The sequence below is a fragment of the Pseudorca crassidens genome, chromosome 1 (genome assembly GCF_039906515.1).
Source record: "Pseudorca crassidens isolate mPseCra1 chromosome 1, mPseCra1.hap1, whole genome shotgun sequence".
NCBI classification, from domain to species: Eukaryota; Metazoa; Chordata; class Mammalia; order Artiodactyla; family Delphinidae; genus Pseudorca; species Pseudorca crassidens.
This window is the reverse complement of record NC_090296.1, coordinates 86625775-86640987: the sequence shown is the minus strand read 5'-3', so window position 1 is coordinate 86640987 and position 15213 is coordinate 86625775. Positions and strand designations below refer to the sequence as shown.

The following is a 15213-nucleotide window of genomic DNA, read 5'->3' as shown; positions in this document are numbered from 1 at the left end:
ATTGTTGTACAAATATCTTTGTACACTTAAGTGAGTGACTCTGTTACACTAATTCCTAGCACTAGGTCTGTACCTTTACATTTTTGATAGATATTGTCTAATTGGCCTCCAAAAATGTTATACTGATTTACTTTCCCATTACCAGTGTGGTGAAGAGTGCCTGCTTCCTAACACCTTTGCCAGCTCTGTATTTTACTAAGCTCTAAAATATTTGCCTTTTTTTTTTTTTTTTGCCATTTTAATAGGTGAAAAACAGATGATCTTGTTTCACTCACATTTCTTTAATTTTAAGTGAACTTGAACCCTTTTTTTTTTTGGCCGTGCCATGTGGCTTGCGGGAACTTCCCCGACCTGGGATTGAACCCAGGCCACGGCAGTGGAAGCCCAGAATCCTAACCACTAGTCCACCAGGCAACTCCCAAGATTGAACATTTTTCATATGTGTATATTTCATTTCTTTTTCTGTGAACTGCTTGTTCATAACCTTTGCACATTTTTTACCCATCAGATTGCTTATTTTTTTACCTCCATTTAAAATGTATTTACCTGAAGAAGCACAGTTTTAAAGATCTTGTCCTACTTTCCTTTTTCAGGCGTTTCATATTCTGGCATTGGGCTTACTAGAAGAAAAGCAACAGCTTCAAAAATCTCCCGAAGAAGAAGTGACATTTGACTTTTACCATAAGGCCTCAAGTATGTTTTAGTATCATTTTCAACACAGTTTCAGCTATTTGCCAATTTGTAACAGAAAGTTTAGCTCTGACAGGATTTTAATCTGTTAGTCCTTAAGACGGAAAACTCTGAAATTGTTTTAAGTCTTTTCGTAGCATTTTTAGTTTTTAACATTTTCAGTAACACAGGTATGTTTTTTAATCCCCATGGCAGTCCTTTTACTGCATGATCTCACCCCCCTTTTGGGGGTGCTGCATGCATTGATGGTTTCTTACTTTTATTCCTTGTCTCAGTATTATCAAATATTTGCTGCTATCTCAACCATAATGTTTATACTACCCATCTATGGAAGATATTAATGTTCCTGAATTTAAAATGATTGCAGAAGTCTGAGTGAATGATAATGTGTTTGTTTTGCACAATTTTCAATGTGGAAGAGCAGGATAGGTTTAGATTAGATTTTTCTTAAACGCTACATGATTAAGACAGTTTTTTCAGAGCACATTCTAGGAACATTGATTTATAAGATCAATAAGACAAAAACATCTCATTTTCTATTTAAACACTATTTTTTAGATTCTTGACTACATCATAAACCTATTCAGTTTATGGATAGGACAGCTCCCACTTCCATATTTTTGGGAGCTTTGGTTCTCAGTAAGTACTTTTAGACAGTGAGCCAAGTAGAGGGAAGGCAAAAGATATATCATTAAGGGTAGTTTTCACTTAGCAGCCCCAGTGGAACATGTACAAGAGAGACCTAAAGTAATTCCGGTTTTTCAAGTTCTTTAATTTAATACTTAGTACTTCATGTAATTGTAGATTCTTCCATTGAAAAATTAATGTAGTTAAGGGATTGACTGCAAACTTTGGTTATCAATGTGAATAACATTAACTATAAATTATAATTTATACATAATTATGAAGATATATGTTCATGATATATACTTTTTGTGTTTTAAAAAAGGATTGGGAAGTTCAGCCATGAATGCTCAGAATATACAAATGCTTTTAGAAAAACTCAAGGGAATTCCCCAGTTAGAAGGCCAGAAGGACATGATTACATGGATACTCCAGGTAAAACTGAAAAATAAACTGATCATTATCTTGGTTTAAATATTTAAGAATCTTCTGCTTGCCTTTAAGATTAAACCATAATATTCTCTAATTGTAAAATCATTTACTACTGATTTTCATGATCACTCATAATTTTTCATGTTAGTAATCCTATTTTCCGTATGTTTTAGTGAGGGCTCTTTTTAATAAATTAACATTTATTCGTTTCATTATTCAGTAAATACGTATTGGGTACCTGCTTATGTGCCATGTTCATTTCTAGGCTCCGAAAAAGACAGATAAGGTGCTTGCTATCATGTTGCAAACATTGAGCTATAGACAATAAACAAAAAAATTATCAGAATAATTCAGTAGATGAGTAGGGGTAACTTTAGATGGGTAATCAGAAAAGGCCTCTTTTAGGTGGTAACACTGGAACTGAATGACATGGAGCCAGTCTTACAAGAATCTTGAAAAGTCCTCCAGAATGAGGGAACAGCAATGCGGAAGCTCTAAGGAGGCCAGAAAGAAGGCTAGTGTGACTGGAACATAATGGGGGAGGGAGAGAAAGGTAGGCAGCAAGGTCAGAGGCACAGCCGGGGCCACGTCATATAGGACCTTACAGGTCAGGGGTAAATGGATTATAGGGACAAGAGTAAACACAGGGTAACCATTAGAAGATTATTGCAGTAATCCTGGTGAGAAATGAGCATGACTTCAGCTAGAAAGCAGATGGCAAGAAGCTGGACTGATTCACGTATAATGTGATAGTAGGAGCTATAGAAATTGCTGATACATTAGATGGCAGAAGTGAGAGAAATCAAAATGACTCCTAATTTGGAGTTTGAACTATTGGGTGGATGGCAGTGCCTTTGGGGAGGAGTGAATGAGGGGTAGGGAGAGAGGTCAGGAATGTTACTTTAATGGAAAACCCTCCAAATGGAAACATGAAGCCAAGGTTATGGAGCTTCCTTTCACGGTATTTATGAAAATATTTTTATGTTATCAGCTAGATATTATGTTGATAATTAGAATATAGGGTGGGGCTTCCCTGGTGGCGCAGTGGTTGGGAGTCCGCCTGCCGATGCAGGGGACGCAGGTTCGTGCCCCGGTCCAGGAAGATCCCACATGCTGCGGAGCAGCTGGGCCCGGCTGGGCCCGTGAGCCATGGCCGATGAGCCTGCGCGTCTGGAGCCTGTGCTCCGCAACGGGAGAGGCCACAACAGTGAGAGGCCCGCATACCACAAAAAAAAAAAAAAAAAGAATATAGGGTGGTTACATCAATTGGGGATCTTTGTACTGATTTGTACTTCAAGCAGTTAGTCCTTTTTATTACTTAATCAGAGACACTCCTTAAACAAGTGTGATATAATTTGATATGTAACTATAAGGTAATGATGTTATCAAGATTTCTCTTGAAGTAGATTTCATGAATATTTACTATTTTTCTTAAACCTACCAATATAATCATTTTAAAATATAAAACAAAAACAAATAAAAGAAGTAAAGTAGATAACTATTCTATAGATTTTACTCATATGTAGAATATTAAATTAAATAAATGAACAGATCAAACCAAACAAAATCAAGCACATAGATACAGAAAACAGAGTAGTGATTACCAGAGGGAAGGGAGTAGGGGCAGAGTGAAATGGGCTAAGGGGTCAACTGTATCATAATGGATGGAAACTAAGTTTTTGGTGGTGTGCATGCTGTAGTGTATACAGATGTAGAAATACAACATTGTACACATGAAACTTGTATAATGTTATAAACCAATGATACCGCAATTTTAAAAAAGTCAGTTGAGCCATCAATTAGTCCAACATTTATATCCTATGGACCTGGTGTTATAAATTGGAGATCTGGTCCTGAAAGTTCATTTTTCCATTACAATACCAAAGTCCATTGTCAAAATATATAAAAATCACAAATATCTGTTCTTATAAACATTAGATACTTTATCCAAATGGTTAATATAAAGTTTTGTTTTAAGTTCCTTGTGGGAGTTTTTTCCACATGAGACTGAGGCTCTTTCAAAATATAAATACTACAAGTTTTATGGATGTGCTGTCCTATTTCTGAAATCTTGATATTGTTAAAAAGAATGAGATAGCTCTTCCTTGGCACTGCCTGCGGAGATGGCGGCCGTCTCCTACTTGGCATCATGGCTACCCTCATGAAGCCCAAGATTGTCAAAAAGAGGACCAAGAAGTTCATCTAGCACCAGTCAGGCCAGTATGTCAAAATTAAGTGTAACTGGCAGAAACCCAGAGGTATTGACAGTAGGGTGCTCAGAAGATTCAAGGGCCAGATCTTGATGGGAGCAACAAGAAAACAAAGCACATGCTGCCCAGTGGCTTCCGGAAGTTCCTAGTCCACAACATCGAGGAGCTTGAAGTGCTGCTATGCAACAAATCATACTCTACTGAGACTGCTCACAATGTCTCCTCAAAGAACTGTAAAGCCATTGTAGAGAGAGCAGCCCAGCTGGCCACCAGAGTCACCAATCTTTGTGCCAGGTTGTGCAGTGAAGAAAATGAGTACACAGCTCATGTGCACGTTGTATTTGTGTCAATAAAACCATAAAACTCAGACAAAAAAAGAGTAAGATAGATCTGTATAAGCTGTTTTGCAAACACCTCTAAAGATAAATGATGAAGTGAAAAAGGAAAGTAGGAAACAGTGTATATAGTAGGATCGGTTTTTATGAGAATATATGTAAATATAAAGAAATATATATTCTGATTTTTTTCCTGAAAAGAAATACTAATTATCTTTAATTTAGTTGATTTTGGGGAGAGGGACTGGCATCAGGAAGAAAAGGTATCACTTTCCATATTGTATCTTTGTCTTTATATGTCTTTGCACTAAAAATGTTATTTTAAATTTTAAAAAATTTCCATAGCAAAAGCAGAGGTATGCTCACCCCTGCAGACTGATTCAGCTGATTTTTGCTATCCCCAACCTTCTTCTTAGCTGGATTGCTATTTATTATGTATTTGCAGGTATTTCTCTCTCTCTCTCTCTCTCTCTGTGTGTGTGTGTGTGTGTGTGTGTGTGTGTGTGTGTGTAAATATATATAAATAGCTTAAGTTTAAGTCAAAGACATTTGGAGACATGATGACAAAATCGTTGAGTGAATTTCTCTGTTCCTGATCAATCTAACCATATCTTTTTTTAACATTTCATCTGTTTTTCACAGATGTTTGACACCGTGAAGCGATTAAGAGAAAAATCTTGTTTAATTGTAGCAACTACATCAGGATCAGAATCTATTAAAAATGATGAGGTAATAACATTATAATGATGATGACGTTCATCTCTGTCTTTGAACTTTACTGGTATAAGGGAGCTGCTTCTTTTTGTGAGAAGGAACCTGTTTATTGTAAGGTATATAAGATGTCTACTATTGTTCATTGTGTTTCTGTACCACAGGGATTAGTGGTAGTTGACATACATAGTTATCCAATATAATATATATATTTCACAAAAGTATAGGAAATTGATGTTCAGTGCAGCGCTGTTGAAAATACCATATTTTATTAATTTTTGAAATATTTTAATGTCTGAAATTGGAATATGTCTTATAATCCTTGCCTTCTTATTATTTAATCAGCAGCATTCTTAGTGGAACACAAGATTATGGTGCATCTAAGATTTAATGAAACGCAGTAATCTTTACGTTATGAATTTCCATAATATAACGAATCAGGTTTTGATGATTCTAATCTCAAAATCATTAGAATATTATTACTTGTGGTTATTAACTATCTTTCCTAAAAGAAAAACACTGGACTTAAGTTAAAATAAATAAAAAGACACCAATGCATTTCAGTAATGTTGTTAAAGTTCTCATTCTTAGCAATGTGTTAAGTAGTAACTGTTAGACATCAAGTTGGCTTTAAATTGATTAAATGTCAGTGGTTAAATGATTGACAAATGATTCAAAATTATTATTATTATTATTATTTTTTTGTGGTACGCGGGCCTCTCACTGCTGTGGCCTCTCCCGTTGCGGAGCACAGGCTCCAGATGCGCAGGCTCAGCGGCCATGGCTCCCGGGCCCAGCCGCTCCACGGCATGTGGGATCTTCCCAGACCGGGGCACGAACCCGTGTCCCCTGCATTGGCAGGTGGACTCTCAACCACTGCGCCACCAGGGAAGCCCTCAAAATTATTATTTCATTTAATTTTGTTTCTTAATATACCTGCATTGAATATAAAAAGCAGTTTATTAGATATTTAAGATACTTGGCATTTTAAGTTAAAAAAATGTTTTAATAAGTTAAATTATTGAAGTAACCAGTGGAACAATTAATTGTAAGATGTGATGGAGCCTGTATGTTAATTTTGAGTCATCAGATTGAATCTGAGTTTACTCTAGGAAATTTTGCCTCACTGAACAGTATATGTAAATTTTCACAATGGATCTTACCTAATTTTTCTGGTCTTTTAATACCCAGATTACTCATGATAAAGAAAAAGCAGAACGAAAAAGAAAAGCTGAAGCTGCTAGGCTTCATCGCCAGAAGATCATGGCTCAGATGTCCGCCTTACAGAAGAACTTTATTGAAACTCACAAACTCATGTATGACAGTACGTCAGAAATGTCTGGGAAAGAAGACTCCATTATGGAGGAAGAGAGGTAAAATAAAGCAAAACTAAAAATTAGCAACCCAGTTTCTTGTAGGAAAAATTACATATTCACTTTAAATAATATTTTTTCAAAATATATTTCAAAGTAAGAGAAATCACACTATTTTTAAGCTAGCAAGGGCACAGTGAAGCCTCTTACTGGATGTAATTTTATGTTGATAAACTGTTCAAGTGCACAATGAAGTTAGTCGGGAACCTTTATGCACAAAAAGGCATGACGATGGAAACAGCAAAGATAGAAATCATCTCCTGTTATCTTGTACGTGCGGACTTCTTTAGGTACACATTTATGTATCAGTTCATATATTCCACATCATTTTTATGAGTTCTGGTAAAAATGACTGCTGCTATTACAGATTGAAAAAAAACCCTTCACTTGAAAAAAATGGTCCATGTTAATTTTTCCTTTTTTCTAAAAAAGAAAGAAGGCAATGCCTATAGTTTTAGTCATGGAGAGCACATTGGAATGGGAATTAGTAAACCTCGTTTTCTGACTATGACACTATGCTGTGCTCTTGGGGAAATCTGTTAACTTTCTGAGAGTAGTGTTTTGTGGGCTGTTATTTAGATACAGTGAGAAAAGGGAGGAGGCAAAATAATGGTTCTTTGAAAAGCATTCCAATTTAAAATATTGAAAATCCCTTCTATGCTTATTTTTAAAAACAAGCTTTCACTGCTCCTTAAAACAATGTGTGTTGTGGATACTTTTAGGAAATTGTGCTTCTGCAATAACAGTAGACAGTAAACATTATACTTTACATAATATGTCTGTAATCCTGAAGCTGAGTATGCTAACAAAGAACCACAAAGAATACTGACTCTATATCTTAAAGATTAAAATTATGGTGGTAAACTATCCTGGGATGACAACATCCCAGTAATAAAACTAGAAACTAATACAAAACTTTAAACAACAAGCAGAAGTCCCAACCCTCTTGATATTACCTATGAACAATATAACATTTAGAAAGTAATGAACAAGAGACTACTGTATATTTATTCAAACAAGAGGATGTAAGCAGAAATGTACTCAGAATTAATTAATGGCCCTAGTGCTTTCATAATATATTTTTATTGCCTGATTGATTGTACACATAAAATTGTGTATGTGTTCTCACTGAAAACAATTCACATAACACAGTAAGTCTCCTTTGACCGTCCTCTGCATTCCTGATCTTTCTCCACAGATAACCATTGTGATAATAACTATGGTTCTAGGTGTCTTTCTATGCATTTGTAAACATGTGTACGTGAATAATAATGAGTCTTGTTTTGTGTGTTTTAGTGGCTTTTTAAAATTTTACCATCCTTTTTTGTTCTGTGGGTTGCTTTTTCATTCAGTGTCTTTTAAATCTTTTCATGTCAATACAGATAGACCTTTAGAGTAGATTCTACATCATTCTTTATGACTGCTGCATAGTATTCCATAGTATGGATATATAATATTTTATTTATCATATTTTGGACATTTAAGTTGTTTTTCCCTTGTTCCCCAGTTTTCCCATATTACAAACAATGTGTCAGAACATTTTTGTATGTTCCCCCTTACACAACCCTACAAGTACTTCTCAAGGGTGGAATCTAATAAATGAAAGGGCTGGGTCATAATTATTTAAAATTTTAATAGATACTGCCACATTGCCCTCCAAAGTAGTTTCACCAATTTCTACTCCCAGCAGTGTATGAAGAGTTCCTGTTTCTTTCATTCTCACCAATACTTAAAATTATCAGTACTTGAAAATATTTGGTATAATCAAAATTATAAATTTGTGCCCTTCTGAAATTCCCTGATTGGTTAGTACTAGGTTGAGCATCTTTTCTTATAATTATTCACTAGCCTGTTAAATTTTGTCTTCTGAGAATTGCCTCTTATTATCCTTTGCCCATTGGATATTGTCTATTGGATACTTTACTTTTATCTTACTGATTTCTAGAAGTCCTTTAAAATTATGGATATTAAAGTTTGTTTCATGTTTCTCATATGTTGTTCCTGTTTATTTAACATTAATTATGAAATTTTAGCCATAGCAAAGTTTTCAGTGTTGATAAAGACAGATTTGTCAGTCTTTTCGAGTTTTAACTTTTTGTATCTTGCTTAAGAAGGCTTTTCCTATCCCAAAGTCACAAATATATTCTCTTACATGTTTTAAATGTAATTACATTTTTCATTTACATTACATTTACAAATTTACATTTACAAATTACATTTACATTTAAAATTTTAATTACAGTTATATTAACACATTTTCCTTTTAAAAATCAAATGTTAGAGATAAAGCTAAAGTTCCATTTGAGTACTGGCCCAAATCCTGCACCCCTTTCTGCCCTTCCTCAGAGATACTCTGGTTATAAGTTTTATGTATATCTTATAAGAATTTTTACTGTGCTATTAGATACAAATATATGTAACCATAGAAATTATATAGTGTCATTCAGCCTTTTGTTTTATTTGCATAAATGTTATTATGCATGTATCATTCTTCAGTTTCCCATTTTCATTTAATATTATGTCTTGGAAATCTGTATATGTATATTCTTACATACAAAACAAGCTCAGGGACTTCCCTGGCGGTCCGGTGGTTAAGACAACGTGCTCACAATGAGGGGACCTGGGTTCAATCCCTGGTCAGGGAACTAGATCCTACATGCTGCGACTAAGAGCCCGGATGCCGCAACTAAGACCCAGGGTGGCCAAATAAATAAATTAATTAATAAAATAATAAAAAAAACAAGCTTAGCATTCCTCATTCTTGGCATTTGGACAGCAGTTCTTATGCCTAATGAATTGCAGGGCATTTAGCATTTCTGGCCCTTTATCCACTGAAGTGCAGTAGTGCCCCCTAGTCCTTATGATAACCAAAAAGTTAACTTTACTCACATGTTGCTGAACCCCTCCTAAAAAGTAGTAAGTACCACACCTAGCTGAGACCCACCTTTTAAAAACTTCATACTATTCTGTATTATGTAATTTCATGTATACTGATGATAACCATTTAAGTTATTTCCAGTTTGTTGGATGATATATGATATCTCAGGGAGCTTCTTGCATGGATAGCGAGGCAGTATTACACGGCATGGCCTGTGAAGTCAGATCATCTGGGTTAAATCCTGGCCCGGTTACTTCCTAGATGAATCATTAGATAAGTCTCTTACCATCTCTAGGCCTCAGATTCTTCATCTGAAAAATAGAGATAATAATAGTACCTGCCTTATAGGATTGTTGGAAGGATTAAGTGAGGTAACATAAAGTATTTGAAACAGTGCCTCACATTACAATTAGTGCTTTGTAAGTATTTGCTCTTATTTATTATTGTACACATTGAATACATCTTATGAATTGCTAAGTCATTAAGATGTATATTTTAAATTTTAATAGCTACCAAAGTAGAACAGAAACTTCAATGCCTAATAAGAGGGAATGGATAAAACCATTATGGCACATCTAGTGAGAGTACTGTGCAGCCATTTAAAAATAATGTTTCTGAAGCAAATTTCATGACATGAGAAAACAGCTAAGATATAAGTGAATAAAGCAGGACACAAACCGTATATGTAATGTGATCTTAATTATGTAAAAAATGTTATAAATAGAAAGCAGACTGGAAGGACATGTACAAGTCGTTATTTCTAGGTTGTGAGAGTATGATGCTTTTTATTTTCTTCTTTATATTTTTCTAGACTTTCCAAAATTTCTTAATAAGTATGTATTACTTTTATAATCAGAAAAAACAGATTCACAGCTTCTTGGTACAGTAAGTTAACTATAATTATAATATGCATTCTACTTTGTGATCTGCTTTTTCTCTTTTTGCACTTATCAACACAGAATGTATTTTCTAGTAAGCAAATTAACTGATAAAAGTCAGAAAAATCAAGGGGGAAGATTTTAAGCTAATATTGCTAAATATAATTTTTATTTTATTTTTTTTATTCTTAAAGTTCTTGCCCTAAAGTTACTTAAAATCTACCAAAATATAAAGACAAGTGACCAAAACATGTGTCCTCATTTCTGGTCGTTTCTCTTGCTAGCACCCCAGCAGTCAGTGACTACTGTAAAATTGCTTTGGGTCCTAAACGGGGTCCGTCTGTTACTGAAAAGGAGGTGCTGACATGCATCCTCTGCCAAGAAGAACAAGAGGTGAAACTAGAAAATAATGCCATGGTATTATCGGCCTGTGTCCAGAAATCCACCGCCTTAACCCAGCACAGGGGAAAACCCATAGAACTCTCAGGGGGTATGTATTGTTTAATAAATGTCTTTTTGAGCATTTCTTTTCATACTTGTGTAATTAGAAAAAATACTATCTGAAAGAAGTTTGGGAGTGAGATTGTATTTAGCCTTATTTGGTCAGATCACATTTTACCCATTTATAAAATAGACGCTAGATTTTTACATGCCATTTTGGCTCCTTTGTCTGTTTTTTAAAATTTTGGTTAACACATGGCCACGTTGCTCATTCTGTCTCTTTCTATCTATCTCCATTTCTTTTTGCTGAACCATTTGCAAGTAGGAATTCATGACATTTCCCTAAATATTCCCTAAATATTTCCACATGCATTTTCTAAAACTAAAGATAATCTATTATATATCTAGCATACCAGTATAACATTTAAGAAAATTACTAATTCAGTAATATCATCTAATATAAAATCCATATTTGAATTTCCCCAACTGCCCTCAAAATGTCTTTTTTTAGCTAGACTTTTTTTTCCATTTAGGATTCAGACATGTTTCCTATGTTGCTTATTTTATGTCTGTTTTAATCTAGAATAGTCACTTGCCTTTTTTTTTTTTTCATGATAAGTTTTTTGAAGAATGCAGGCCAGTTTTCCTGTACAGTGTCTTACATTGTGGATTTGTCTGGTTGTTGCCATGTGGTTAGGTTCTTGTTAAACATTTTCTTGGCTGGAGTACTTATTACATAATATGTTGTAATTCTTATATCACATCAGGAGTTAGCTGCTTTATTTTTTAAATACCCTTGGAATAATAATAATGATAAAAAAGGTTAACATCTAATGAATACTCACCATGTGCCAGGCACTGGTTAAGTGCTTTATGTGTATTTACTCACTTAATCTTCATAACAGCCCTGTGATTTAGGTACCAGTATTGGCTCCATTTACAGATGAAGAAACTGAGGCACAGAGAAATTAATTAACTTGTCAGAAGCCACAAATTATAAATGGTGAAATCAGGTTTTGAACCCCATAGTCTGTGCTCTTAGCCAGTAGATTATATTGCCTCTAAATATCCCTTAAAGTTACCCAGTCAAATCACTTTTAAAATACAAAAGTAAACTGTGCTTAAATCATAGAAAATTGCTTCAACAACCAAGATAATGCAACTTAAAGCCTAATGTTAATACATCAAGAATAGAAGTTGTGGGCTTCCCTGGTGGCGCAGTGGTTGAGAGTCCACCTGCCGATGCAGGGGACACAGGTTCGTGCCCCGGTCCGGGAAGATCCCACATGCCGCGGAGCGGCTGGGCCTGTGAGCCATGGCCGCTGAGCCTGCGCATCCGGAGCCTGTGCTCCGCAACGTGAGAGGCCACAACAGTGAGAGGCCTGCGTACCGCAAAAAAAAAAAAAAGAATAGAAGTTGTCATTAATCCATACTAATCACACCTGGAAGTCTAGCTTTATATTTTCCTCTTTTTACTTACTCTTAAGAATATATATACTACTGCCATGATATTGTGACACTTTTATTGGACATTCCTAAGAAAGTTTATGATTAGAATTTTAGACCTGATAACCTCTTTTTTTGTTTGGTTTCTTTTTATGATTGTGGGGCAGATGAATACATACCTCATATTTTTGTCTTTCTGTATCAGAAACCGTGGACCCACTTTTCATGGATTCAGACTTGGCATATGGAACTTACACAGGAAGCTGTGGTCATGTAATGCATGCAGTGTGCTGGCAGAAGTAAGTTGTCCTTCTGACATGTTCTTGAAAGAAGCTAGGAATATTGAAGTTCTCTAAAGGCCACAAAAAGGCATGTTTTCTCGTGTCTTCTTTTTTTCTTATTTGAATAGTTGAAGCAGTTTTAATTACTGATTTTGTTTGCATGATACTCATTATAGTATCACCCTTAGAAATTGGTGTGTAAAGTTATCAACTTAAAATTTTCACTGTACTTGCTTTGCACAAACTAATTAGTCTCTTTTGATCAGTATTTGTATAAAAGAAGTAATAATCTTTATAAAAATCTCATTCCCCTCAAAACATAGAAGGAAAAGTACCTTTGAGGTAGAATAGGGGACATGAAGTTCTAGTTGTATATCTGGAAGAGATAAAAGTTCAGAAATATAATTCCTGCGAAATATTTTGTGTAGGGTTTACCTTTTTGGCATCAGATTAAAATACATAATTTTCCTGTAATAGCCCTTACTACTTCAGTTGGTCATCGGAAACTGAGGGAGGTAGTATCTGTATTGTATCTCCATGCTGTTGAGGCAGGAGACAAGTTATAATTCAGTAAAACTATTTTAAATTTGTTTCTGCCCTGATGTGTCCTCCAGTTTGTCCCCAAAAGAATGGGCGTCCTATTTCTTCTATAATTATAATTTGTGTATTTTTGCATGTAGATTCTAAAGATGTTTATTGAGGCAAAAATTCCAGATTTTTTTCAGTTGAATTAGAGCAAAGATACATGTGTAGTTTTGAATGGACCTATGTCTTGGAATTTTGCAGGTATTTTGAAGCTGTACAGCTGAGCTCTCAGCAACGCATTCATGTTGACCTTTTTGACTTAGAGAGTGGAGAATATCTTTGCCCTCTTTGCAAGTCTCTGTGCAATACTGTGATCCCCATTATTCCTTTGCAACCTCAAAGGATAAGCAGGTATATTTTAATTTATGTTTTGGTTAATTTTTTTTAAGTTGTCTTTAATCCTTTTGTTGTGACTGTTTTAATTAGATTACTAATTCCTTTTTTGCTATTTAATTAATACTTTTTCATTTTATAACTTGTATTCAACTTTAAAAATATGATAAAAGCCCCAATTTTTGGTTTCTAAAGGAACTGGAACATTCATTTACTCAAGTCTACATGTTTTGTATCTGTCTTCCAACAGCCATTAAAGTAATAGAACTTTGATCTCCATCTTAGCACTCACAGAAGGAAGAAAGTTGCAAAGAAGATCCATTCCTTTCTTATAGTCCTTTGCCAGCATTAGAGTTGCTATTAGGAGTTTGGTTGCTCTGCAGGTCTTTGTATTATTATTTCTATTCTATTTTTCTGAAGATCCAAATGCTGTAGTTGTAGAGACATGGACAAAAGGTTAACTATAAAGGTAAATAAACACGATAGGTTCATCTATGGATAGTTTTTTAGTGTTTAGAATAAATTTTTAAACTTTTATATTCTGACCATCTGTGAATAGAATTTAATAGCAGATTTATTAGTTTTTTTATGACAACTAGAACATGTAATTGTATATTTCTGTATTCTCACTATTCTACATGATGATAACAGTACTATTTATTATTATTATTATTTCAGTTTTTTTTAACTCAGTGACTTTGTAGTGATAGACCTAAGTTTTTCTAAAGAAAATGATTTTATTGATAAAACACTTTTAACTTGTTTTCACAGCATAAGAGTTCAAAGGTGATAGGTTTGGCAATCAGCGTCAGTAAGTAGTTGCTCTGTCTCTCCTATTCCATGTCATTAGAAAACATAATTTTGAATTGTTTTCTATTTAGTGTATTGGGACATAGAATGTCATCTTTTAGGAAGAAGGTGACATCACAAAGATTTATCTTTTATTTATTTATTTATTTTAGTTTTATTTATTTTTTGGCTGTGTTGGGTCTTCGTTGCTGCACATGGGCTTTCTCTAGTTGTGGTGAACGGGGGCTACTTACTCTTCATTGTGGTGTGCAGGCTTCTCTTTGTGGTAGCTTCTCTTGTTGCCAGGCACGGGCTCTAGGCACGCAGGCTTCAGTAGTTGCAATGCGTGGGCTCAGTAGTTGTGGCTTACGGGCTCTAGAGCGCGGGCTCAGTAGTTGTGGCTCACAGGCTCAGTTGCTCTGCAGCATGTGGGATCTTCCCAGACCAGGGCTCAGACCGTGTCCCCTGCATTGGCAGGTGGATTCTTAACCACTATGCCATCAGGGAAGTCCTCCTTGATATCTTTAAGAATAGGATGCTTCAGGGCAGTCCTTTCTAAAGTTAGACTGATCCTTACAACTAGGTCTCTTCAAACCCTGTGACACTTTTAGTCTGTAGTAACAATTTTGTTACTTAGGATCTGAAATACATAATTATACATAACATTTTTATTAGGCATTTGAACTTACCTGTATAGTTGGAATATATTTGCCTCTTTTGTTAGAAAATCAACATGAGTATAACCTAAGATACTAAAGTTAAGAGCATATAAAAAACTTTATCAAAACTAATAATAAGCTAGCATTTTTAAAGAAAATTGGTCATAACAAATCAGAGTACACTTTCATTTCTGAGAACTGAAAAAATTCTTAGATCAAATTTGTGCCCAGAGATGTGAATTTTGGCACAGTTCATTGTATATTTTAACTTCACTTAAAGCTGTCCTTTCAGTTAGCAAATCTCTACTTTATAGTCCTTTTTAATAGCACTGTTTCTGGTCCCCCTTGGTTGTTAATAGCAGTTTGGGTCAAACCCCTGCCCTTACGGAATTTATATTACAGAGAGGAGAGACCAATGGTAAACATAAAAATACAGAGTATTGAGTAGTGAGAAATACAGAGAAAAACTAAATTGGCAGCATAAAGGGCTAGAGACAGACCAGTGCATGAGGTTCTCTACAGATTGAGTCGGCAGGGAGCTCCTCTCC

General features: G+C 35.0%; 1 protein-coding gene and 1 pseudogene across 4 annotated transcripts in view; both read left to right on the top strand.

Moving 5' to 3' along the window:
• The window catches only part of UBR1 (ubiquitin protein ligase E3 component n-recognin 1), a 167712-nt gene that overhangs the window by 111793 nt on the left and 40706 nt on the right, over positions 1-15213 (top strand). For all 4 annotated transcript variants that reach the window (XM_067744775.1, XM_067744786.1, XM_067744769.1 and 1 more), the window contains 7 exons: positions 594-693; positions 1640-1749; positions 4934-5020; positions 6194-6375; positions 10416-10621; positions 12224-12317; positions 13086-13235. In XM_067744775.1, coding sequence (XP_067600876.1) covers positions 594-693; positions 1640-1749; positions 4934-5020; positions 6194-6375; positions 10416-10621; positions 12224-12317; positions 13086-13235 — 929 coding nt within the window. The remainder of the gene's footprint in view (positions 1-593; positions 694-1639; positions 1750-4933; positions 5021-6193; positions 6376-10415; positions 10622-12223; positions 12318-13085; positions 13236-15213) is intronic.
• On the top strand, positions 1777-4891 carry LOC137228034 (large ribosomal subunit protein eL32-like; annotated as a pseudogene).